At 43.6% G+C, this 25,563-nt stretch overlaps 1 protein-coding gene across 1 annotated transcript; it reads left to right on the top strand.

The window, feature by feature from the left end:
* Positions 1–22,203: 22,203 nt before the first annotated feature.
* mgp (matrix Gla protein) lies at positions 22,204–24,874 on the top strand. Its single transcript, XM_074697029.1, has 5 exons — positions 22,204–22,305; positions 23,659–23,748; positions 23,847–23,876; positions 24,058–24,163; positions 24,431–24,874. The coding sequence occupies exons 2-5, from the start codon at positions 23,688–23,690 to the stop codon at positions 24,579–24,581; spliced, it is 348 nt and encodes a 115-aa protein (XP_074553130.1). The 5' UTR covers positions 22,204–22,305; positions 23,659–23,687; the 3' UTR covers positions 24,582–24,874.
* The last annotated feature ends 689 nt before the right edge of the window (positions 24,875–25,563 follow it).

The following is a 25,563-nucleotide window of genomic DNA, read 5'->3' as shown; positions in this document are numbered from 1 at the left end:
CACAGCCTTTAGCTTGCTCACAATACATTTCACCTATTAATATTTCTGTTAGCTATTTAAAGGAAACTTTAGATGCTAACTCGACCATTAGCTTGCAAACATTAGCATTGTTCATTAGTTATATAACCTTACATCTTTTGACTGATACAAACAGCCTTAAGCTAGCTAACGTATTGTAGATAGATATTCACAGAACCACTAGCATACTGACATTAGGTCATTTTGGGGCAGGTGTAAACGATTTGAAGGTAGCTAACAATCCCATTAGTAAACACTAACTTACGCTAGCTAATGTTAGTATTGACAGAACTTGTAGTTTGTGAAGATTAAGTGTTACCTGTTACTGTTAGTGGGTTACAGTAATCTTGCTTGGCTAATAATACAGTTAGCTAGTTTAGAATAGAATAGAATAGAATAGAATAGAATAGAATAGAATAGAATAGAATAGAATAGAACTATATTGTCATTATAACAAGTACAACCAAATTGCAGTCAATCAAGAAAACAAAAGTAAGAAAGTGTATAGAAAGTGCAAAAAGTTCCGTAAGAAAATAGTTGCTGACAGCTTGTCCATCATTGTCCAGTTCAGCCAGCCTCCACCTCCACAGGGTCCAGGACTGAGCTTCTTCAGTCATGCTCCGTCTCTGTCTCCTGGATCCTGTCTGCTCACAGCAGGTGAAGCTCTTCTAACGTGGCGTTTGGTGTTTGATGTTAGCTCTGTTAGCCATGTCTGTGAATAGCATGATGCTACTCTGCCCTCTGGTATTCCCTCTGTTGCTGGGTTAGCACAGCTAGCTCGTCCATCTTATTGGAGATAGATCTTATTTTCCCATAACAATGGATGACGGACAAGTCCATGTCGTCACTTCTTAGCTCACACGTGAGACCCAGCACGTTGTCCTCACCTCCTTCTCCTCACCTTGTGGGAAGACATCAGGCCTTACACCAGTTAGCATTGACATGCTACAGACTGCTAACAGCTGAGTTCACATGTAAACAATGCAGCCATGGTTACATGTAGGATCCCCAGACAAACGTAGGAGAAAAAGTCGTAAAAATATCACTGAAGCCACAAAAAGTTTGGTGTCCATGACCAACAAATGAGCAATACAAAGTACTTGTACACAACATTTGGAAAGCTAATTTTACTGTAAACACATTTAGCTATCTTAAATCAGCATCTCATAAATTATTAAACCCCCCTGGTAGCTTCTAAGATAGCTTTTATTCGGCTAACATCAACATTCGCTAACTTTTGTTAACTTAAGCCATATATGGATGTATTACTGACCTTTTACGTCCTGTAATATGAGAAAATAAAAAAGACAATGACTCAGAAAATGTATCACTTTAAATCTGGCCGTTGAGCCAAAAGATTTTATCATGTTGTTGTTGATTGAGCAGAAAACTGTAAAATGATCATTTGTCAAACACTGGAAAGTAAAACTTAATGATGTCAAAGAAAATGTTTACCACATGTGTTTAGATTTGAGCTAACAGAAAGGTGAAATTAGAGATCTTTTATTTTCAAAGATGAAACTTGTAAACACTGAGTTTTCTTTCCTGGCCTCCTTCCAGGTCAGAGTGTTTAAATATGGCTCTAAATGTGTGTGTTATGTGGCCTCGTCTCTAATAATAACCAGTCCATATCCCAGCAGCATGTCCAGCATGTCTGGCCCCTTATGAATGGGGGTCACAGGGCTCAGACTGTCTGCAGTTAAACATGAGGACAGATGGATCTGAGGCGCTGAGTAAGTGATAACAGACGCAGCAGCGTACAGCAGATCACACACAGCTTACCTTAAATACGGGACACTTCCTGATCCCATTGGCGCGCTCGCTGACGTGGGACTGTGACCTGAGTCAGGGATTCTTCTTTTTCAGACAAACAGAGACGTCACATGAAGCTCTGCAAACTTTTACAGCATCGTTCATGCTCCAAATGAAGGGATTAAAACTATGTTCAGTCAACATTCAGCTAAAATCTGAATGTTTAGGCTGCACTGGTCAGTTTTGCTTTTCATTAAAACATTGATGATGGTGAATATTTCACCCATTAGCTTCTTTGAGCTGTTATTTTTGTTGTTCAGTTTTTTATGCTTCACATGTCTGAACAAACTCTCAGAAAATCTTTTTGAAGCTGCTTTTTGTGATATTTTTTTAAAATAAATATTTTGATATCTTTTTAGTAATTACACTGGACTTAGACTTTTAAGCTTGTGTTTTATAAAAAATGGATTAGACTCTGCTCTCGCTGGTTTTTCTCTCTCATCCATGCTGTGATCTTTTATTTATCCTATTTTCATATTTAAACTGTAAACTCTGATTTTCAAAACCTGTCACCCACCAGCTCTTTAAAATCTGGTGATGAAGTTGTTTTTTTGCATCCGCTCTCAGTTGCTCTCCATGAATATTTGATTGTTTGCAGGGAGCTCACTCTTGTTTGTAGCCTCATTGAAATCAAGTATTTAAATCTTAATGTCCCTGCTTTCGTGATTAACATAAATCATTTACACCCCCGCTCAGGCTTCGTTTCTCCGTGCAGCACAGCTTACACATACACACTTAACATGCAACTTATGATTAGTCTCATTCATGCAAAGGCTGTTTGTTTTTCCATTTCCTCTCTGCCACGCTTTGTTAAGCTTTGAAGAGAGAAACCCCCTCAGCTCCAGCCTGAATCTTTAACTGTGGAGGGTTTTCTTTCATTCTTGGATTTACCTGTAGTAAATTTATTCATTTCAATTTGATTTCATATGTACAGCATCTTTTTATTCATTAGAAAGGAGCTGGATTTCCTCTGGATGCAATCCTCTGCTTTCACAGACGTTGCAGATCAAAAAAACACGCAACCTTGTTTTGTGGTTCCCTTTTCTGTCAACTCTGATGCAAAACCAACTTTCCCTTGTTGTTCCTCTCCGCTGTTGTTCAAGAATCCATTTCTGTTTCTGGTTTCTTTCCAGGGATGCTGTGAAGTTTCCTTTGTGTGCCTCTGTTATGTAAGACGTTAAGAAGTCAGCTCGCTAAACGAATTGGGAGGGAATCTTCTGAAGGGCAGATTGACCTGAATCTCATTTCAAAGGCTTATGCTGCATGACGTCGCAGCAAGGCGTTTCTCCAAACATTTTCAGGAACTCTCTGAGTCCCCTGTTTCGCTTTCAAATAGCACCGTTTCTGTGTGAGGAGGGTCGACTTCCCAATGAGAAATGAGGTTTAACTCTTGATTTCCTGCAGATCTTCCGGCCAAAACACAAAGAGCTGCATGCTGGGAAATTGATCCCTGAGAACATTGTGTCACGACACTTTCTGCTCAGATGTGTCACGTTGGTGCACGAACACCACTTTCTTTCTAGCTCACCTGTGTGTCCATGCATCACTGGTGTAGAGGGTTTTATATCCTTGTTGGCATTCTTCCAGCTCCCTCCTGAAGCTCCTAACTGCCTCCTTCATAAACTGGGGTTATGGGGCATTTTAAAGGGGACACACAGCAGGGTCCCCTCAGTCATCAAATCCTGTTATACTTCCCTCTCACACTGCAGCGAAATATGTGTGCAGCTGCAATCTGTGGGTATGCACTCATGAAATTGTCATATATCACTTTCAGCAGGAAAGAAAACAGTGTGCAGAGGGTAAGAAGGAAGCAGCGGACGGCTCTGCTCTCCTGCAGCTCCTGAAGCAAAGACAGAATTTAAAGCAGCAGGGTAAATATTAGGATTCATGTTGCACCGTGCACGCTGAATATTTTCTGCTCAAACCCGACCTTGGCTTTGATGTTACATGAATCAAAAATGAAAGCAAGGTGAAAATGAGAAGAAGTCGATTTCACAGCTCCTATTTCTTCCACTGGTTATGAGCTTTCTCTTTCTGATCCATCTGCTGTCTGCGTGAGGAGCCGCACTGAAGCCAGATCTGACAGAAATGATGAGGAGCTTTAATCTGAGAGAGGGGAAACAAAATAATTGACTGAATTTTAAAGCAGAGCATCATGAACTACAGAAGATGTAGAGAAATATCAGAGATGGAGATCAAAAAGGAGAAAGAGAGGCAGACAGATCTCGGTTTAGATGTCAAGGATGAAAGAAAAAGAAAAAAAGAGAGGTAGAAGATATATTTTTCTCTTTGGAGGTATTATCTTACATGAAATCATATTTCTGAGTAAATTTGGTGATTGCATGGTGGACAGAAGCTTTCTGCAAAGCTTTAATTTACAGCTGCTAAAGCTGCAAAGTGTGACAATCAGAGAATTAGGAGTTTAATTTTCAGAAATGAGCAGCATGCAGCAGGGCTTTGAGCAGATGCAGCGCTGCAAATAAAGACATGAACAATAAAATGCTCCAGGACTGTCGGGTCTTTGCTTGTGCGGAAATGTTTCTTTTAATTTGCGTTCATGCATGTGTTGATTTCAGTGCATTGTTTCTGAATTTGCAGCACATTTCTCTAAATGAACACAGCTAGTGGGCTATGCAATAAATCATTCTTTTTATATTCAGTGAAATCAAATGAGATATAAGGAAAGAAATTCATATCAATACAAATCTGTTGCTTTCAAATAATATTAGTTTCTTCCGCAGAGCCTCTAGTTTGTCCTTCTCTCCTCACCATCAGTCCCTCTTCTTCTTCTTCTTCTTCTGCTCTCTCCTTCAGCAGAAAAAAAAAGAAAATCTAAAACCCATCCTAAATCCCGTCTGCAGAAACCTAAGGAGGAGCAGAGGAGCAGATACTGGCTCAAATGTTTGGAAACAGTTCAGGAGAGGTTGTTCTGCAGAGGACTCTGAAAACTGGTTGTAACAAAAAGCAGACAAATCTCTGCAATGTTCAACATCAGCTCCACAAACAGCGAGCTGCAAACCAGAACATGACGCCTTGGAGCTTTTCTATCTTTTTTTTTTTTGTCTTTTATGGGAAAACAAAATGAAATGTGGTGTTCATTTGTTGGTCATACCAAACTTTTTGAGGCTTCAGTGATATTTTTACGACTTTTTCTCCTGTGTTTGTCTGGAGATCCTACATGTAACCATGGCCATGTTGTTTACATGTGAAATTAGCTGTTAGCAGCCTGTAGCATGTCAATGCTAACTGGTGCATGGCCTGATGTTTACCCACAAGGTCAGAAGAAGGAGGTGAGGATGACTTGCTGGTTCTCAGGTGTGAGCTGTCCTTCCATCCATCGTTATTGGGAATGTAAGATCTATCTCCAGTAAGATGGACGAGCTAGCTGTACTAACCCAGCAACAGAGGGAATACCGGAAGCTAGAGTAGCATCATGCTATTCACAGACATGGCTAACGGAGCTAACATCAGACACCAACACCACATTAAAAGAGCTTCACCTGCGGTGAGCAGACAGAATCCAGGAGACAGAGACTGAACAGACTGCACCTTTTGCACTTTCTATACACTTTATTTCGTTTTTCATGATTGCTGCTGTGACTCCTGAATTTCCCCTTGGGGATAAGTAAAGTATTTTCTATTCTATTCTATTCTATTCTATTCTATTCTATTCTATTCTATTCTATTCTTAAAAAAACAAGGCAGTGGCTGACCATAACACTAAAGACATGTTACTTGTCTTTCACCAGTTCTGTCACAATCAAAAGTTCACTGAGGTCAGAGTTGTACAGCTGACCTCTAAATCAGCAGGACATTTTATAGAGTCATTGTCTCTAAACCAGCTGTTTGTCTCCAGATTCACGATGGAGAGGCCGTCGAGCTAAAGCCCTGCAGGACGATCTCACAAGATGGAAGCTCAGCTCAAGAACAGAGAACGCAGCATTTAGGCCCAGACTTCGGCTTCATCTGGTGAGTGTTCAAAGGAAAAACATGAGATGTCAGGTTGAATTGAAATCACTCACAGAAACATGCTTGACATGAAATGTTCAGGCGTAAACACGAGGTGTGATGATTGCAAACTTTCTCAGAGTGAGGAGGGAAAATCTCAGGGTGCTGAGAATAAACTGGATCTGATGATGAGATGAGAACAGCATGTGTGCTCTCCTGCTCCTGAAAAGCAGAAAACTCTCTGGCTTCACACTTTGGGATGCCCACATAGTCGACAAAGAGAAGGCCAGCTCAGCTCAGAGTGGGAGCAGAGAAGCAGAGAGAGCTTTCAGAGACACAGAGAGGGTGAGGTACGGTGGATTTGTTGAGGCTGAGAGAAGAAAAGAGCTGCAGCTGTAATCTGGGCTTTAAGGATCCGCTGGTATTAAGGAAGGACTGATTAGATTGGAGTGGAGAGCGTTGGTGCTCCGAGGGCAGAGACTAATTGGATATGTGAGAATCAGAGAGCCTGACGTTATCATGAGTGAAGGTGGATGATGCTCTCTCTGACTCCAAACAAGAGGAAGCAGCATTAATGGCAATTAAAAGAGGCTTGTGATGCGAGGAGACAGAAATACACACAGGCACACACACACTCAGGGGCTACTGCAGAACAAGTCCACACACATTACATCATGCTTTACACACACACACAGGCACGCACACACAGAGGAGGGGAAAAGTTCAGGGTTAAATGTGCGTTTGTGAGCGTTAGCATGCAGAACACGTCATGAGAGTGAATGCTTCTGCCGTAATTAGATCCCTCACTGCTCCAATCTCACACAGAACTCAGAAAGAAGAGCGTAATTGCCTCAGCGACGGTCTTTCATGCCGCTGAAACTACTAGGAAGTGGAAGAAAAGTGGGAGAAAAGTGAAGAGCGAACGGGCAGAACAGGTGCAGACAGGAGGAGAGGGCTGAACGATTCAAAGAGGAGGGTTAAAAAGAGGAGAAGTGAAAGGTTATTCAGGAAGGTAAGAGTGAGGACACTTTAAACACAACATCTCTGCAGAGTCACACCGTCAGATTTAAGACACTCTCCCTCCTTTAGTTTACATTTAACTCGTGTTTCCTGCAGATGTTATAAACGCTGCATTCACGTCTCAGCTGGAAGGATAAAGAAGTGCAGGTTGAAGTCACTCAAGTTCTCTTCCAGATTTCTTTGTTCAAGCAAAATCTTGGCATCGTGGACATTGGTGCTCTACCCCTTTCTGTCTGCTGTGTCTACCCTTTTCACCCACGCCTCCACATCTACAGTCTCAAACTTTTTAGTAGTTACCTCCACCATTGATGTTGATGAAATTTTCAGGAAATGTTTAAAATGTGATAAGGAAGAAGTGATTAAGTTTTGGAGGTGATCCAGATCACTGTCTTGATCCAGGACTTTTTTGAAGGATTCTTTATCATTGTGAGATAGGGCCATATGTGTATATAACTTCACGTTAAATGGTTGGATTGCTTTGCAAAACAACACAAGACAAGGTCACTATAATTTCTGATAGATGTAAAAGTATGATCCAGATCCTGGCAATATTCTGGATACTAAGATCTGGAATATGAAATATGTACTGGGTCATCATCATTTTCAACACTGTCATGTAACAAATTATCGTTCAAACCTGCAACTAACACCAAATTGTAGCAGACAGTCTGCTGAAAGGGAGTATAACATTAAAGTAGGACTAAAGTGTTGTGTTACAATCACAGCTGTTCAGCCGTCGTCGCCTCTCTGTTTCTACTTTAGCCACTTTAGTTTGTCACTCTTTTACACAGCTAGGCTCTTTGTTTGCTGTGCTCCCAATCTGCATCTTTCCTGGCGTTTCAGGCCTCATTCTCCTTTCTCTGTCTTTGTGTTTGTGTTGGATTTTTTATCCATGTTGAATGTCTTTTCCATCTTCATGTTAAAGTTGTAAAGATTTTCTTTGTTTTTTTAACTAATTCAGCAGGGAGCACCTTGTTTTGGCTGCCTACCATCCCATCTACAACCCAGAAGCCCCAAAACGTCTGTGTTGAAACTAGAGCAGGGCGGGTCGATCCAAATATCGAATTGATAATAATCTTGATAAAAAATATTGATATCAAATGATACCAGTGTAAAAATTCGGTACTTAAGTTTAATTTTTTTCTCCAACATGGACTGACTGATGGGGTTTTACAAAAGTGGCGACCTGACAGTGTCTGTGCAAGTGCCGCAGAGCAGCACACTCTTTCGCTCCCCCTCCTGTGTTTTGATGTTGCACCGTCACGTCGCTCAGCGGCGCCAGGGAAACAAGCAAGCAGACTCCGCCAGGGCCGCCCACTCTGCACTCTCTGCTTTCTTAACTCTCTACCCTTAAAAAAGATTTTTTTTTTTATTTCTCCTCAAGTGATAATTTTCTACTTTGTTTATTTAACAAAAGGCAGAAGTGCACTGAAGGAAATTTGTTCAATTCTCATATTGTTTCCATGAACAGTTATAAAAAAAAGTTTGTTTTGAATTTTTTATAACATTTGTTTGGGTGTCATAATTCTTCGGACTTATTTTTATTTTTTTTAAATGATTGCAATAATGGGAGAAATTTGATTTAGTTTTTGTATAGTAGTCCTCAACCCTGTGCATCAAAAAATACTTTGTTTAAATTTTACCTTAAAGTGATAATTTTTTGCACTTTATTTATTTTTTTTAAGAGAAAAGAAATCCACACATAACAATGTTTTGGGGATTTTTTTTTAAATTGCTCTGTTGTTTCTGAACATAAATGTTTATTATGACACTCAAGTGTTTTGTAGTCACCTTTAAGCTTTGCCCAAATTCTGTTCTAGGTTTTAACAAAACAATCAAAAGAAAAATCACGAGACACCTAAAGTTCAGCTGATGATACATCAACCTTTGATGTTAAAAAGTATCAGTATCAGTATGGGTATCGTTACTGGCCCTGTATTTACTTGATATCAGATCAATACCAAAATTCTCAGTATGGCCCAGCTCGAGTTTAAATATTCTTTCATCCTACCTGGGAATGTTTGAGTGCACATTCCTGTTCAATTTCACTGTTGCACGAACTTCAGACACACATGTTCGGACATCTATTTTCAGAGTCTGACTTCACACACTGAGCAGGATTATTTATATGTTTACATCTTTAGCTGTAGCTCATAAACTCTCAATCTGTTTGGCTTCATTACTCAGTCCCATGTGTGCACGCGGCAGGATCGGCCCTCGGCTAGCCGCACATCCCATTTGCAGCCCACAGTGCGGAAATGTACTCATTAATACTTCACAGAGTGGGAAACAATGGGATGCTGGGATTGATGCTTTCAGGCGCTCGTTAAAGAAGCAGGAAGCTGAGGAGGAGCACATTATGGATCCTGTATGTTGGGAGCAGCTGTGAGGTAATAAAAAGTCAACGACACACCGAGAATTTTGATGAGAAAATAAACTCTGTGATCCCAAAGAGAGCAATCAGAGCTGAGACAAAGCTGAGCTCAAAGAGTCTGTTTGATGATGTTTTCTCCTGATACTGAACAACCAGGATGAACACACAAACAACTCAGTAGTCCAGCTCAGAAACCCTTTCCTTTGATATCAGTATCTGCAAAACATCCACGCTTAAAATGTGGCAACAAATTATTCACAGGAGAGGCTCAAAAACCAAAATCGTATTCAGAATGATTTTATAGACTCAAAGAGAGAAAATATGACCACAAAAAATGTGAAACAAGAACCCAAAGCAGGAGCTCGAAGTCCCTGTCAGGGTGATGATGTTTAGTCCCACGTTTGGAGCAGCTCATCTGAAATGTGAATTTTTTTTGGTTTGTTTCTGAAAAAAAGTGCTGCAAGATAAAAATAATTTGCAGACCTGAAACTTTGTGAAATGCCAAGACCTTTGAATCAGGAAGTTAATCCTGTTTTTGTTAAAGCTGTGACGTGTATCAACAGGAGCATGAAACTGAATCCATTGCACATCTCTGAAAGTGCTGCTCTGCTGAAGAATATTCTGTTTCCTGAACTCTGCATCGAACCTTCGATGTCCTCCTCTCGCCCAGATCACAGTTGTGGGCAGACAGAGCCAAAGTGGAAGCTTCACTTTAGTCCTTCGCCCACTCGCTCGGCTGCAGCATACAGACACACAGCGGGCAGAGAGAAAGGGAGAAAGTGTGGAAAAAAAAGGTCCTGCAGAAAATCAGAGAAAGACAGAGCAGAAGAAAGAAAGAAAGAAAGAAAGAAAGAAAGAAAGAAAGATGGAGGGGGATAAAGAGGAGAAGCTGCAGGAGAGTAAATCTTAACAGAAGAAAGGAGAAGAAGAGATTAGGGAATAACACGCTCCATCCCTCCCCAGCTCCCCCTGTCAGGGCTAATATCTCATTATTAGCGTTAGCCGATGGATCTCAGGCAGTCAGGGAGAGGTCAGAGAAGCTCCAGAGAGACAGAACAACAGCCAGGCTCTCATCCAGATTAAAAACATAAAAGTCCTGAGACACGGAGAGACTCTGGAGCAGATTCAAGAGGTGGAAGGGACTAATGTAAAGGAATGAGACTGTTTTGATGATGCAAATACACCCATCACTTCCTTTGTGTTGTTCAAGGTGGCAGGAAGCAGAGGTCAAATTTTAAAAACACTGAACCATCCCTTTAACTATCTCATCTCCTGTAGTGTTTGTTTGCTCCTGCAGGGGGCAGCTGAGTCCGCTCCACAGCGTCTCTCAGGTGAACCCCTGCACCAGCGCTCAGTCTTTGTGTTCAGAGGCTGAATGAGGACAGACCTCGTGTGTTTCTCACAGCTCAGTATCTGACCATGGCTCGTCCTCAGACACACTTCATGCATACCAACATCAGCTCTGAATAAAACCTGAGGTTTAGTGGGGACAGCTCTGAATGTGGGCCTGAAACCCACAGAGTTATCTCGGCCTCAGTGGTGGACAGAGACTTGTGCATAATTGATGTCGTTATTGTAGTTATGTAGTTTGGAGCAGAGTACGACATGAATGCCACAGATTTACAGTCACGTCCAAACAATTCTGGTTTCAGTTTGACCTCAGGGGGGCAGAAACTTTGAAACCAAAGCTGGTTTATGGCTGACGTAGCTCTACATGCTTCTGCATGGATGTGTCCACGTCGCTCCGCAGTTCTCCTCCGAGACACTTGAGGGCATTGTGGTTTGAGTGATTGTTAGATCGTCTGTTTCTGGTCTCATCAACTCTTTCTTACTTTTCCACAACAATTTTGAGCGCATTATAAGAAACTGGAGCTGATTCATGTTGATGTTTATCATACAGCAACAATTACAAGGAAGGATAGAGAGGACTCTCAGCAGACCAATCGCATCTTTTTAAAGGGTAACAGGACCTCACGTCATAGGTAATGACTCTGATTTGACTCAGAAGTAAAAAACGGACTAAACTCTCTGTCTCTAAAACTTTCATAGAGAAGTTTCAAAAGTTTATTTTTGGCTGTTTTACATCTGAAAATGTCAATCGAAAACCCAAAAGCTGCAGTTCCACAAGTAACCACTTGAGGCTTGCCCAAAATGTAAGTTTATCCCACAAGGCTCAATATCAAAATACATGTTGAAGAAATAAATTTTAAAACGTGCATTGGCAGTTTTTAAAACATGGCAGGTTCAATGAAAACACTCTGAGCTGTGAACCAAACCAGAAACCTTTAGCTTGCAAGCCCTGCCCCAGAAAGTTCCTGGAACTCTGCAATGTACTAACCCACTGAGATGGCTAAATTTATTCATTTATAGTAAAACATAAATCCATCCATCCATCTTCTGCCGCTTAGCAGGGGTAGGGTCGAGGAGGCAGCAGCCTAAGCAGGGAAGCCCAGACTTCCCTCTCCTAAGCTACTTTGTCCTGCTCTTTCGGGGGGATCCCAAGACGTTCGGAGACCAGCCGAGAGACATAGTCTCCCCAGCGTGTCCTGGGTCTGCCCCGGGGTCTCCTCCCGGTGAGACGTGCCCCGATCACCTCACCAGGGAGGTGTCCAGGAGGCATCCACATCAGATGCCTGAGCCACCTCATCTGGCTCCTCTCAACGCGGAGGAGCAGCGGCTCTACTCCGAGCTCCTCTCGGATAGCCGAGCTTCTCCATCTCTAAGGGAGAGCCCGGCCACCCTACGGAGGAAGCTCATTTCGGCCACTTGCACCCGGGATCTTGTTCTTTAGGCCACTACCCAAAGCTCATGACCATAGGTGAGGGTGGGAACGAAGATCAACCAGTAAAAAGAGAGCTTTGCCTTCTGGCTCAGCTCCCTCTTCACCACGACAGACCTGTGCAGAGTCCGCATTACCGCAGACGCCGCACCGATCCGCCTGCCGATCTCTCGCTCCATCCTTCCCTCACTCGTGAACAAGACCCCGAGATACTTAAACTCCTCTACTTGGGGCAGGATTTCATCCCCAACCCAAGAGGGTTCTTCACCCTTTTCCAGCTGAGGACCGTGGACTCAGATTTGGAGGTGCTGATTCTCATCCCAGCCACTTCACAATCGGCTGCGAACTGATCCAGAAAGAGTTGAAGGTCACGGCTTGATGAAGCCAACAGGACCAGTGAAACATACATTTTTGGATTAAATTTACACCCTTGTTCTTGTGGTCCAAAAAAACACATGGTTCCTTAGAAAGTTCCTGCACTTGAAAAGCTCCAGTTGATTAAAATTTAACATCACAAAACCTCCTAATAAAAATGAAATGTGAGCCTTTCTTTTAAGTTTCTAGAAATTGTCCCCTTTTGCTCTCTCAGTTTTTCGGATGCATCGTTCGACTTCTCTCCTCAGTCACTCGAGCTTCCAGTTTTACTTATGTGTTGGTACTTTTTATCTCCTACGAGCGCTCGCCCCTGAAATAAGATGACAGCTGAGAGAGCGTGAGTCTGACAGAAGCTGAAGAGGTTGTCGGGTGCGACCAGCGGCCTCGTAGCCTCCTGTCACTCAGTGCCCCCGTCTGCCTGCGTGTCACTCGTCAGTCTGAGATGATGTGTTGGTCCGATGCTTGGCTGCATGCGTGTGATTACACTGACCGCTCCTGACAACCACAGAGAGGAGAGAGGAGGGAGGGATGGAGGTGGAGGAGAAAGACAGGGGAACAAGAGAAGCCAAAAGAAGCAAAGATCGAAGATTTGAGTGGAAGAAAAACAAGAAAGGAAACAAAAACAGTGTGCCTCTGCTCTCAGCTGCCTGTCTTTCTGTCCATCTTTTTTTGGGTCCTGTTACAGAGCATCGATGTGTGTGAGTGAGTGAGTGAGTGTGTGAGTGGATGTGTGTGAGATTCCTGACAGGAGTAGGTGGGAGCTGGTTGCAGGTCGGTTTGTTGAGGTTGGCACCGGAGAAGAGCAAAGCAAACAGACATAAAAGGAAAAGGCTGGATCGAGCTCTGATGAGAAATAGTGGTAGATTATTCTGAGCTATGCAGCAGCGACAACACACACACTTACAAACACTCACACACTTACACACACACACCCTGCAGCTCTCTCACATAAATCTTGAGCGTCTCCTCGGCTGACTCTGATTATTGACTCATTGAAAAACTTCTCCACTCATCGTAAACATTTAACAAGTCTCCTGCAATGTTTGAGCACCTGGTGCTGTAGATTTATATCCAAACTTTTACATAAAATAAACATTCACTCTGTTTACTGAGAGAGGAGACTGAGCCAGACTTTGTTTGTGTTATCTAGGAACCCAGAAATGGATGCAGAATTATCTCTGGAAGAATGATTCAGACTGAAACCTGACACCATGCCAGCTCTCTTCTGATTGTTCTTTCTGTTCTGAGGTGACTTCTGTAATGACAGGTTGGCTGCAGATGTCTCTGGAGATCTGTCAGCGTCTGTTTGAGGAGATTACATTCAGAAAAGTGAGAGGAATATGATCTCTGCAGAGCTGGAGCAGTAAATATTCAGCATGATGAGCTTTACTCTGAAATCCAGCTCCTACAAAGATTAAGATGAAGAAAAAACAGTAACGTGTGTTTCTACATATGTGACCTGATCTCTGGCCTTAAGCCTGGTTCAAACTTCTGCATTGAGTTGACGTTGTAGCCCTCCGTTGTTTGCATGGCACTTTTTAAACACAAAAACCTACACACAGCCCTGCATGCATCTGGTAACGCAGACTGCTCGCGCTCAGAGCACAGACTGTATAACCCATAGACGTAGCCTCCACAATGCTATCTGTCTGTTCCTGATACCGTGAAATGACGCCAATCCATGGATGCAGCACAGACTGTATATACAGTGGACAGTGGACAATTCCCCCGTCACAGGCGCAGCCATCGTAGCAGTTGCGCAGCCAGAGTCTGCGCAGTAGAGACTGTGAGGGATTCTGGGAGAATCTGAGTGGAGCTGGGTGACAAAATTTTTTTTTTTTTTTCTTTCCAGAGTCTAATCACTTCTTGATTCTACCTCCCGACATATTTTACAATCCCCGAAAAAAATATACCAGAACGGCAGCTGTCAATCATCGTTAAACGGTACGTAAAGCCTCGTTTTTAACCTCGTATAACTAATGAAAATGAAACTTCTCAGAAAAAAGACTTGAATACAAGACAGCCAAATAATATCTTCAAATCAAAACAAATTGGACATGAGAAACATTTCTACTAGGAGTATTAAATTTTTAAAGTTTTACCACAGCTCATCTGGAATGGCTGGAAAGACTGATTTTTTCGCCTATACTGCAGCCAGCCACCAGGGGGAGCAGTTTTCGTGGCGTCCTCACCTTGACTGATGACGTCCATTTTTTTTACAGTCTAAGGGATGCAGTCACATTTCATATGACGCTGGCTGTGGGTTTCCTTTCGTACAGTTTCAGGGCGCCTGGCAGTCACATGACCTAAGCTATGCTTCTGATTGGACAATCAAACGATCCTAATAACTTCTAAACTGCTGAGTTAGAAAAAGATTCACTCACCATGCAGTGTGTGCCGATTTTGAAATCAGCGTTTTAGACCCAAGCTGTTTTTGAACCAGGCTGTAAATATGCTTTTTAATACCGTAAAAGTTGTTTTTTATGGCTAGGTGTGTACGTGACTTCCCGCAGTCTCAAGCTGATTTTTAATGAACAGCGACTTTTAGCACTTCCCCATAGGCTTCATTTTTACTAACCGGATGTTGCCCCTTGGCTCAAAGTTACTGTGAAAGCACGGAAAACATATCAAGAAACAGACCACACTGCCCCCATGTGTTTTGGAGGAGTACCACACACTGACCCTGAACTCTGTGCAGAAACATGAACCAGGCTTAAGTAAGCCTGCCAGAGAGACACTAAACACCTTCATAAAAAACCATAGATTGTAAAAATATGACAGGTTTTATACTTAGTCACAAATAGCAACGGTGAACAAATATAACCATCATTTGAAGCGTTGGCAGACGCTCTAAACCTGCAAATAGTTCCTCCAAAATACAAGTGTGGTTGGCTCCTCCTTGGTATGTTGACTGAGTCGGTCAGTTCATGCGAAGAAAAGAGTTTGACTCTTAACTCGAGTTTTCATTGTTGTGCTGAGATTTTCTGTGGAGTATGTTTGGTGAGATGAGAGACACGGTTATTTTAGCTTAGTTCAAAAACTTTTAACAGCTAAAAGGCAATAATAGCTCAAATGTCTTTTTCAGCTTTATCACAGGGGCACTTTGAAACCAGGTCAGGTTTGTTGTCACTCTCTAATGCTGAAGGTTTGCTTTGCTTTGCTTAGGAGGCCTGTAGTGGATCCTGGTACAGTTTTTGCAGAGTCTTTGCTGTGGACGCATGCTTTTGTGCATTATGCAGAGCCTTTTTCATGTTCAGCATCTTTTTTTCATCCCTAATACAGATTGATGTGCTGCTTTTGTTGTTCTAGTTTTAAAAGAAATATTTGTTTCTTATTTTTCCTAAAATTGAAGTCGACTTCCCCCAGTAGACATTTTTGGGCCAGTGCAGCTGCAGCACTTTCCCTCACATACTCAGACTCCTCTGGGTTTTGTTATCAGGTAATTTGACCAGAGAAAAGCCAAAAGCAGCAGAAGAAACTGAATAATAATCCTTAACTGTCTTTTTTTTTTTTTTAATTCCACCTACTTCCAATAAAGAAAAACATGTTTTAAACATTTTTCCTGCCCGAGCCAAATCCCTGGTTTGGACTCTAGATTCACTGACAGATGAGCAGGTCCACGTGTGGTGCAGGATGAAAACTCATAAGTCTGTATTAACGTTGTGGTGGTAAATTCACAGCCTCAGGTCAGCAGAGCATCAGAGGACAGGACAGTCTTGAGTAACGTCTGGACCCGTCCGCCCTCCATCCTCCAGACAGAGGCCTGCTGACATCACATGATGTTTTTATCTGACTCACTCAAATTCCTCCTTATTTAAAAAAAAGTTCAGTGAAGCAACAGGCGTTAATATGAAAAAAAAATGAAAATAACAGGAAGAGTTGTTGGATTAATGTTTGTCTGTCCTCCATCCGCTCTGACAGACTGAACCGCACCGCGGCCTGAGGCTCACCTGCTGGACCGCTGAAGGAAACACAAGCCGACCCTCACAGGTTGGTCTGTGTGCTCTTACAGACATTTCTTGGATAGTTTTCACATTCCTGGTTGCGCCCTTATTTTGAAATCCATTTACTCTCTTTCAGTTTTTTTCCCTCTCTGAATTAATTTTGGTTTTGAAAGCTCAATGTTTCCTTCCACTCCTCCCACAGGCACGTCTCACACTACCAAAATACTGAGCTGGAGCAGAGGCTCATTCATGCAGGGGGGCAGATAATAGGTGCACATTAATCTCCTGTTTATGGTTTGTTTGTCACATGTGCTCTGAGGGGGTCAAGATCTGGGATTAAACACAGCTGTGTTGGTGTTCTGGTCCAAGTTGTGACACTGTTTGTAATATTTGTTGTCAACGCTTCTGATTCCAGCCCTCACTGATGATCGCTCTGTTTGGGTAGAGACCATGGGTCACCGAGGGATGTCTTGGGTCAGCGTTTCAGAGAGGGTCAGGGTCTGAGACTAAAGAGCTGCTACTTTTTTACATCTAATGGTGGTTCAGGTTTCTGATTAGGATCCCTCCCAAACGTCTCCCTTTAGAGACAGTTGGTTTCAGGCTACAGGAGAGGGATTATTCATCCTATACAGCCTAGGAATACCACATACCTGGTGGAACTAGCTCTGCTAACCTTAGCCTCACTTCACTAAGCAATCTGACACAGTTTAGAGTGCACCTAGAGTGCTGAAACACTAGAGTTTTTCAGAGTGTTTTCATACCTTTGGTCTGGTCAGTACGTTCAGCCCTGTTTCCACCAAGCAGTTCAGTTCAGTTCATCTCAGCACGGCACACATTTAACGGTGTTTTCACTGACTAATCTGGGATGGATCCCCAAATAACCAAGACGAGCCATCCCACTTTTTGGCACCCTTCCGTAGGGGTGCCAGACTAAACCAATCCAATCTTGGAAGGTGGAGCTACAACACCGCAGACCATTGATTGGTCGAAAGAATCATCACTTACTGTGGGACAGCGGCTGCATTTCTCCTGGCGGCACACAGTCTTCTCTGAAACAAAGCTTGATTGTTCTTTGTATCAAAGAGCCACATGCCGATCACAGAGAGGACGAAATGCTGGATGTCTTCCAACGTTGCTCTTTGTTGACTGTGTCACCTTTTTCTTCTTCACTGGATTTATAAGTGGGGTACTCTGTGTCGTGCTGCTATGGGGTCACAGTGTTATGTTGCTGATGCGGTTGTTGGCACTCAGCTTACACACTGCCTACCATGAGAGGGCGCGGTTGGCTGTGGAAACGCAAACAGGACCAAGCTTGACCGAGCCAACCCGTACCAAACCGTACTGATCTAAAATGGACTGCCTGGTGGAAACAGGGCTTTAGTGTTTATATTTTGGCTTAAAAACTAGGAAGTTTGTCCGATTAGGACTCTTGGCCTGAAATGCTCCCTCCTACTAACCCACACCTGCTGCTCCTCCTATTCCTGAGGCCATATGATTGTTTGCATCAGTGTTGCACAACATGTGAAAGCTACAGCAGTCCCCTCTTCTCACGTTTTGCGGCGTCTGCATCTTCTTTTGTGCTCCCAAATTTCCCAGTGCACCACTCTGAGCTCCTGATAATGACTTACACCCAGTCCAGATTAAGGTGTGAGCTATTTTAGAGGAAGGACAGGCGGCACAGTGATGGTTTAATCTTGTTTTTATGACTGTGGGAAACCTAAATTAAACTGAAATTTCCTGAATCATCCCGCTCTAGTTCTGCCTCCCTAATGTGGTGATGAATAAATTTCTGTAGAAACCAGAGCGTTCCTTTTCTTGAGGTCGTAAACATGTTTATTTCAGCTGTAGAGTTGGGCGTTTTGGTACTGGGCCTCATGGGGATTGGGTCACTTTTGGAGCCAGCCCCCTGGTGGTCGTTGAAAGAACTACAGTTTTTGTTACTCTTGCATCTCAGCTTTAAGTTTCACTGCATGCTGTGTCCCTCACTTCCTGTTTTGACCTCTGACCTCTGCAGTCGTCTCTCTCTGTTAGTCATTGTTCTCTCCTCCTCCTCTGCCGGGCTGAGCTTCACTTCCTCCTGTTTTCATTTATCAGCGCCACTGGCTGTGGTCCCCGCTCCAAAAAGTAAACATGTTTTTATTTCTGTGCTTTCGTAACATTTCTCAATAGAGTGAAAGATTCGTTGGAAAGATTGAAGAGTTCGACCTGAGAGGGAGTGAAGGAGTGAGGAAAGGGAAAAGTACTGATGGAGGTGAAGAGAGGAGGATGCTAATGAAGAGAACAGCAGAAATATGACTGGAGATGGTCGGAGAGCTCTTAAATGAGCTCTGTGTGACAGATTTGTTCCATGTAATCACCCTCTCCATCTTTTCTTACTCACCCTCTCAGCCACTCCTCAGGCCTGCGTTTAAAAACTAATTCCATCTACTTAACTTTATTTACAGCCCCTTCACCACTGTAAACATCTCCAAAATCTCCAACCAAACAGCCTTCTCTCTGTGTGTTGGTATCTGTTTAAGGTAATATCTGATTATTCTGCTCAGCAGGTGCAGTTACCGCCTCGTATGACCACATCACTGAAAATATCTGCAGCTCCAAAAACAGCCAAACTCTCACAGCATGTGCTTTCTCTCACTTCCTGCTCTCTGCAGAGTCCCCGTCCTCTTTCTCTCTCTTATCTCAGCTGAGTTTATCTCCATCTCTGCGTCTGTCTTACTGTTTATCTGTCTGTCTGAGTCCTGATTCCTGGTAAGACTCGGCCTCCTATTCCGGTTTGTTTGCTGTGGGCCTGTGTTTGCCTTCACTCAGCTATTCACAGGGTGTTGTGGCCTGGCCAAATGTGATGTGACGTTACATAACGTCCTGATATACACCGTAGAGATGTTGTTGCGTGCATCAGCTGGAGCGTAGCTGCACGAAAGCTGCACAGACTAAAAGAAACCTCCTGAAGAAGATCTGCACGCTGTAGAGGAAACCTTTATCTGCACCTCAGGAATCCTTCTTAACTCCTTCATTGTTCTAAATTTAAGGTCTTGTGGAAAATATTGTGAAAAGTGCCAAAATGCAAGTACAACATGTGTTAATACAATGTGCTTCAGATTAACATGATTAAAGAAATCATTAGATCGCAGTAACAGAACATATGCTGCCTGAAGGGCACTAAAACGTTCAGAAAAACAGGGAAACACTGGTTTGAAGAAAAACCACACAAACAGGAAACTCCCCGCCTCCATCACATCAGATTTAACTATGGAGACAAAGATTAATGTTTTAAGGGTTTCATTCACCCATATGGCTGTTTGAAAAGTTAAGGCTTATCAGGATGTTGGTTTTTAATTTTTATGGGGTTTTGCGTCTTTATTTGGACTATAAGTCCAACCATGAGGCCAAACTGGTACCACAGCTTACTGTGTCTTAAGCTGCTAAAGTTCCCAGACATACATTCCTTGGAAAAATCCCACGAGGTTAGATCGTGTTATAGCCTTTGAGATGTGGATATTTCTTGGTTGAGTTATCGCGACAGAAAGCTTTTGTTTCTGAAGAGTTTGTGATGCAGTTTGAGTCGTCTTTAGTCTATCGTGGTCCTGCATAAACTTCGGTTAAAAATGGTGCAAAACTCGGCTGGTTTCTCAACGCCAGGAATACATACATGGATCAGATGTGTGTCTGATCCGTCTCCGCTGCATGTTCAGTCCAGCACATATCAGGACCTCCAGTCAGCCGGAGTGACTGACAAAGGAGTTTCCTTAGTTCCTACCCTAATAATAGTGATGTTCATATGGGGCTATAAAACCTCAAACTTGTCAACTCCTGGTCTGCTCCCACTCATCATGTCTGTTTGTTGTTGTAGTCAAGGTAATACCATCTGGTTTGGGCATGCTTTGTTTTATTTTGAAAGTCACTGGTTGTTCTTATGCCACGGCCATACTGGACGTGAATTGGCGAATTTGTGCGAACGCCCGAGGCTGGACGCTGGACTATTTTGACAAGCTGAGGGGCTGACGCGTGTCACTGTGCAGGAGTAGAGAGCCGTTTCATTTAAAGACTGAAAGCCCAAAAGAGCATCTGGAAAACGATGAGCTGTGGCTTCAAAAGCATGACAGGAGAGTGTGTGAAAGCTTTGGAGATCTCAATCAAGGCCTGCAGCCTCGTCCTGGTAATCCACCGGCCCTGCCTGGCTGTTCCCTGCAACCTCATCCTCAACCCCCGACCCATGATCCCAGAGGTCTCCCTGGGGATAACGAAGGGGTCGAGGAAAGAGAGGATTGCAGAGAACTTTCATCTTTTCCCTGGCTCTGCCCCTGCCCCACTCCTTCCTCCTCTCTATCGTACTCTTACAACTTTTACGACAAAACTCTACTGAGGAAAACACAGTCGGACTCAGTGAAGACCCGTGCAGGCAAATCCAGCTGGAAACAAATATTTACAGAGCTTACCCTCAAAGTCTGTCTCCTCAGCAACTTTCACCCAAGCCTGCTGCTTTTTTCCGGTCTCTGTAGAGTACACACGTCGTATCATATAACTCCGGATGATGACACGCAGCACTGATTATTTTCTCTACCATCTTTCAGCAGGGTTGGAGTCGGAGCAGGTGGTGGTTCCCCCCCAAACGTCATCAAATCAATGACGTCATGGGGAATGTCATTGCTGATTGGCTGCCGCGGCACAGCCTCGTGCAAATTTGCGTCGAAAATTAAATGTTTTCAACTCAAGTGTAGAGTGCGCCCCAAATGCACCAACGCTCCAAACGCGCCAACGCCCTGTTTACATGAAGCATGGTCTTGTCAGAGTCAGCACAGTGAGACACAGAGAGCGCTGCTACAACTTCAGGGATTTTTTTGACTTACGATAAGTCGTTTTGGTTAGACACAGCCCTTTGATACCCTCGCTATTGTTCAAAATGATTGTCGAGAGGTACGCCCGCAGTGATCATATGTCATGGATCAAACGCTCTGTCTGCATGCTTGTGCTCTTGCACAAAGTATATTGTGGCAAAGCCCACCTCTCCAAAGCAAAGACGTGAATCATGCTCAAGCAAATGACTTAAATAATATATATTTTGGTTATTGTAGGAGAGTTTTCTCACAGGATATGGAAATAAATTTCACGTGTTGGTGCTTTTTTTCATCTCTTTTCTCATTATAAAGACATCTGAATTCTGACCATCCAGATTATCTTAAGGTAAGAAAACACTGATCACTCCGACTCCAAATCTTAAACACGAGTGCAGGATGTCAATTCCTATTGTATGGGAGGTTTTGGCTTCACTTGTGTACAACAGACAGAAGGAGGAGAGGATGAGTCGTCCATCTTTGTTTACAGTCAGAGGAGATGAGTATTTGAAAATGAAGGATTTCAGAGATGAGGATTTGTTTTCTGGACCCTAAAGTGTTAAAAGGTGTCTCTGTTTTCAGTCCCTCTGCTGTGATTCAGTGCACAGACGTGTTATTGTTAAGCTCAAAGCAGAGCGTCCACGGTCGATATGAGATCACAGCTTCCATTTATAACGGTTAAAGGGACAGTTCCCCTAAAATCCCCCTAAATCAGATTCAGTGCATGATTCAGAGTCAAATGAGGGCGAGTCCGGTGTGGGCCTGCATGGTATGGCGGGTACTCCTCTCATCTGGTTCTGCCATCCTGACAAACAGCAGTGAATATTATCAGGTACCTGTTAGGGATCAGCGTGCCAACCCACCTTACCCCCTCCCTGTCTCTGTGTTTACCACCCACTTGTTTTTCTCCTCCTTCTCCTTTTCTCTGTTTTCTTTTCTTTTTTTTTTTTTTTCTGGAGAAGGCGTGGGAGTCGGGGAGAGAGTGAGCTAATACCCGGTCTGATGGAGTCCTGGAAAAGGGGGCTGATAAAAAAAAGGAGGGAGGAGAGACAGAGAGGGGAGGGAGTCGGTGGGTTAAATGAAGGGGTGGGGGCACAAGAGGTGAGTATAAAAGGCCTCGCTGTGAGGAATCAGGAAATATTCCTCAAGAGAAAGTTCAGACAGAGATTTTTGAGACTTCTTTCTGCAGAGTTATCCCTGACGGTAAGAAAATCATTTATTCTTAAACCAACAGCAGGAGGAGGGACAGGCAGGTTTCGACTTAGGAATTAGACAAACTGGGGGGAGATAACCACTTCACCTCAGAAATAGAACTGTGTGCTTTCAGAGTAATGCTGCAAACATGCAATGTAGTGTTGAAGGCCTTCTGTGTGTGTGTGTGAGTGTGTGTGTGAGTGTGTGTGTGTATGTGTATATAAAGGGCTCTTAATGTGTGGACTCTGCACGAGCCCAGCATCATGCCTGTGGCTTTTTCCACCGAGCCAGAAATATGATCCCACCAGGACCCCTACCAAGACTCAGACTGACATAAAAAAATCCGTAGACACTGTTGTCAGCACCTTACACACAAACACACACATTCTCTCTCTCACACACACACACTTTTGTAAATGTTCTTGTCTTTGGACGCTACTGTTTGAAATCTGGGCCTGAGGCGTGTGTTTCCGTGTAAGTCTTGGTTCTCCCAGAAGCCAAGATACGCCTGAGGGGCTCATGTTAGGTGTGTGCGTGTGTGCGTGTGTGCGTGTGTGTGTGTGTGTGTGTGTGTGTGTGTGTGTGTGTGTGTGTGTGTGTGTGTGTGTGTGTATTATGAAAGCTGCTATTGATGATGGGGAAAAAAGATGGCTGCCGAAACAGAACCTGGTCCAAATCCCACAAACAGAGGATGAGGATGAAAGCTCCTCTGCAGGGCCGGTGTGCAAACAGAGTGTTTAAGAGTATTGTGTGTGTGTGTGTGTGTGTGTGTGTGTGTGTGTGTGTGTGTGTGTGTGTGTGTGTGTGTGTGTGTGTGTGTGTGTGTGTGTGTGTGTGTGTGTAATCATGCAGACATCTGGCCTTGCTGTTTATACAGGTGCCACACACCTTCCCATAGGTCACTCGCTCATGTTACTGGGTGCACGTGCGTCAGTGTGTACAGTAAGTGTGTTTCCCTCTCTCAGTGGTCACTTGGACGTCTCTCTCAGCCACAGGTATTTTCATTTGCTCGTCTCTTCATGCTGAGGTCTTAGACATTGAGCCGTGGTTGTGGATTGGCAGTCCAGCTCTCTGAAAAGACATTTGGACACTTGTTGACCACAGCGAGGATCTTCAGTCCTGTGTAGTAAATATTTAAAACCTCTGTTGGCAGAAATTCTGCACATGCTTAGTGTTTAAAAATAGATCCGCTTATAGCAGACATATGCACAACACCACAGGGACAGATTTAGAGTCTTTCTGCTTCTTTAGGCCGTCTTGTGGTTCGTCCCTGTTTGCACACAGTTTCTACATGTGAGACCCTCTCTCTTTGCTGTCAGACTGACACTCTCACTGAACCCCCTCTCCTCTCTCCTCCTACAGACAGACGGATAAACAAGCCCAAACCCAGGATGAGGAGCCTTCTTCAGTTTCTGGCACTCTGTGCTGCCGTCTCTGTCTGCGTCTGCTACGGTACCTGTCCACCCGATTGTCCTCACTTCATCATCCAGCAGCTTTTATCTCTTCACACCTTGCAATTATGATTAACCGACTCCATGTTTTTCCCGTAGACTCTCATGAAAGCACAGAATCCATTGAAGGTGATTACATGTTGACTCTTGTTTCTGGAAAAACATGCATGCAGATCTAACATCAAGTTTTAAACCTCCTTTAACCTCATCTGATGGGTCATTAACTGCAGATGTAACAGTGAAATAAGGTCACAGTAACAGTAATCAGTCACAGTGAGGACTTTGCTTCAGTAACTTTCTGATGTTACAGATCTGTTCGTGCCGCCAAGCCGAGCCAACTCCTTCATCACGCCGCAGAGAGGCAACGTATACAACCCCCCGAGAGGGAACGGCTTCAACTATTACAGCATGATGAGGTGAAACACACCGCTGCAGACATGCACGCCGAGCACAAACGCTTCCTCCATCATGCACATATGTAAAACCGCACGCCACAGCAACAAACATGCACACACACACACATTTAGGATCATTAGAAAAACTTAACTGCACCATAAACGTCTACATCTGTTGCAAACATCCACACAAATTCATTCAGAGCCTGAAGCTGAGGACACAAGCCGCTGACTGTTTCTGATTACAATCCCTCTGACTGTCTCTGTCTGCGTTTCTGATCTTTGCAGGACGATAAAGTCTCCAGCTGAGCGACGTGCTGAGACCTGCGAGGACTACTACCCCTGCCGCAACTACGCTTATCGCCACGGCTTCCAGCAGGCCTACCAGAGATACTTTGGCACCCGGACCCAGAGACCGGCCGTGACTCGTCGGTACTGAGCCGCCTGTAAAATGCAGAGTCATCACTACCATCTGAAGGGGAGAAGGCCTTCCTCACCCTGGCGTGATGACTGGCTCTTTTTATCGTCTCTTCTGGATGTGAACGCATTTTTATATCAACACAGAGGCATCCATGGAGGCTCAGTTTTATTACCAACACCTCTCAGGATAACTTTTATCCACTATTATCTCAGCTTCACAGCAGTTATGAGCTCATTGTACGAGGGTCTGCTCACTATCACTGTGTCACGTTAACCACCTATTTATCTGATTGTTTCCTTTGCTTTGAAATAAATAAATCTCCCTTTCCGGGTTTGGGCTTTCTGCTGCACGTCTCATTTGTTCACCACATGGTTGTGTGTCAACAGCCGGGGTTTGGAAAGCTCTGCAGATGTTAAAATGAAATTTGTGGTTGACATTTGCTTAAAAATGCTCGAGATGAAAGAGATCAGTCTACGGTCTGCAGACCGACAGTAATCCTCCGACGCCTCCATCATCCGGCAGATATCATCAGCTGGATGGAGTGAGGAGAGGTTAGTCTTCATCTGTTTTGGTCATATTTTGGCTATGAACGTGAAACTAAAGCTGTGGTTTGATCGACAGGCGGGCATGTCGTAGCTGTTTCCCAGGGGTTTAAGACCTCAGCTCCTCTTTACATGACACTCCACTAAAAGGTATGTTGAGTCAGCATTTCCAACATGCTGACCGTCTCTTTTGTTTCTTCAGAGACCTATGAGTGACGTCACTGAGACTGGGTCCATGTTTTACACTCCTGTCAGATCAGACAGACCTTTTAATATGCCAAACTGTCCGTCTGTAAAACACTGGAATGAGTGAGTTGTTTAAAAATGAACTGAACAGATGGAAGAAATAAAGAAATGAGGTAAAGATACAAAAACTATTTTAAAACCAGGCTGTAAACATGTGTATTTCTGCTGTAAAGGCAGAGGTTTCAGTATGAGCTGTAATGGGGATTCCATTA

The sequence above is a fragment of the Halichoeres trimaculatus genome, unplaced genomic scaffold (assembly GCF_033239565.1).
Source record: "Halichoeres trimaculatus isolate MK-OKI-2021-1 unplaced genomic scaffold, fHalTri1.1 fHalTri1_scaffold_20, whole genome shotgun sequence".
In the NCBI taxonomy this organism is placed as follows: Eukaryota; Metazoa; Chordata; class Actinopteri; order Labriformes; family Labridae; genus Halichoeres; species Halichoeres trimaculatus.
The sequence above is the reverse complement of the archived record's forward strand: the minus strand, read 5'-3'. Positions and strand labels throughout refer to the sequence as shown.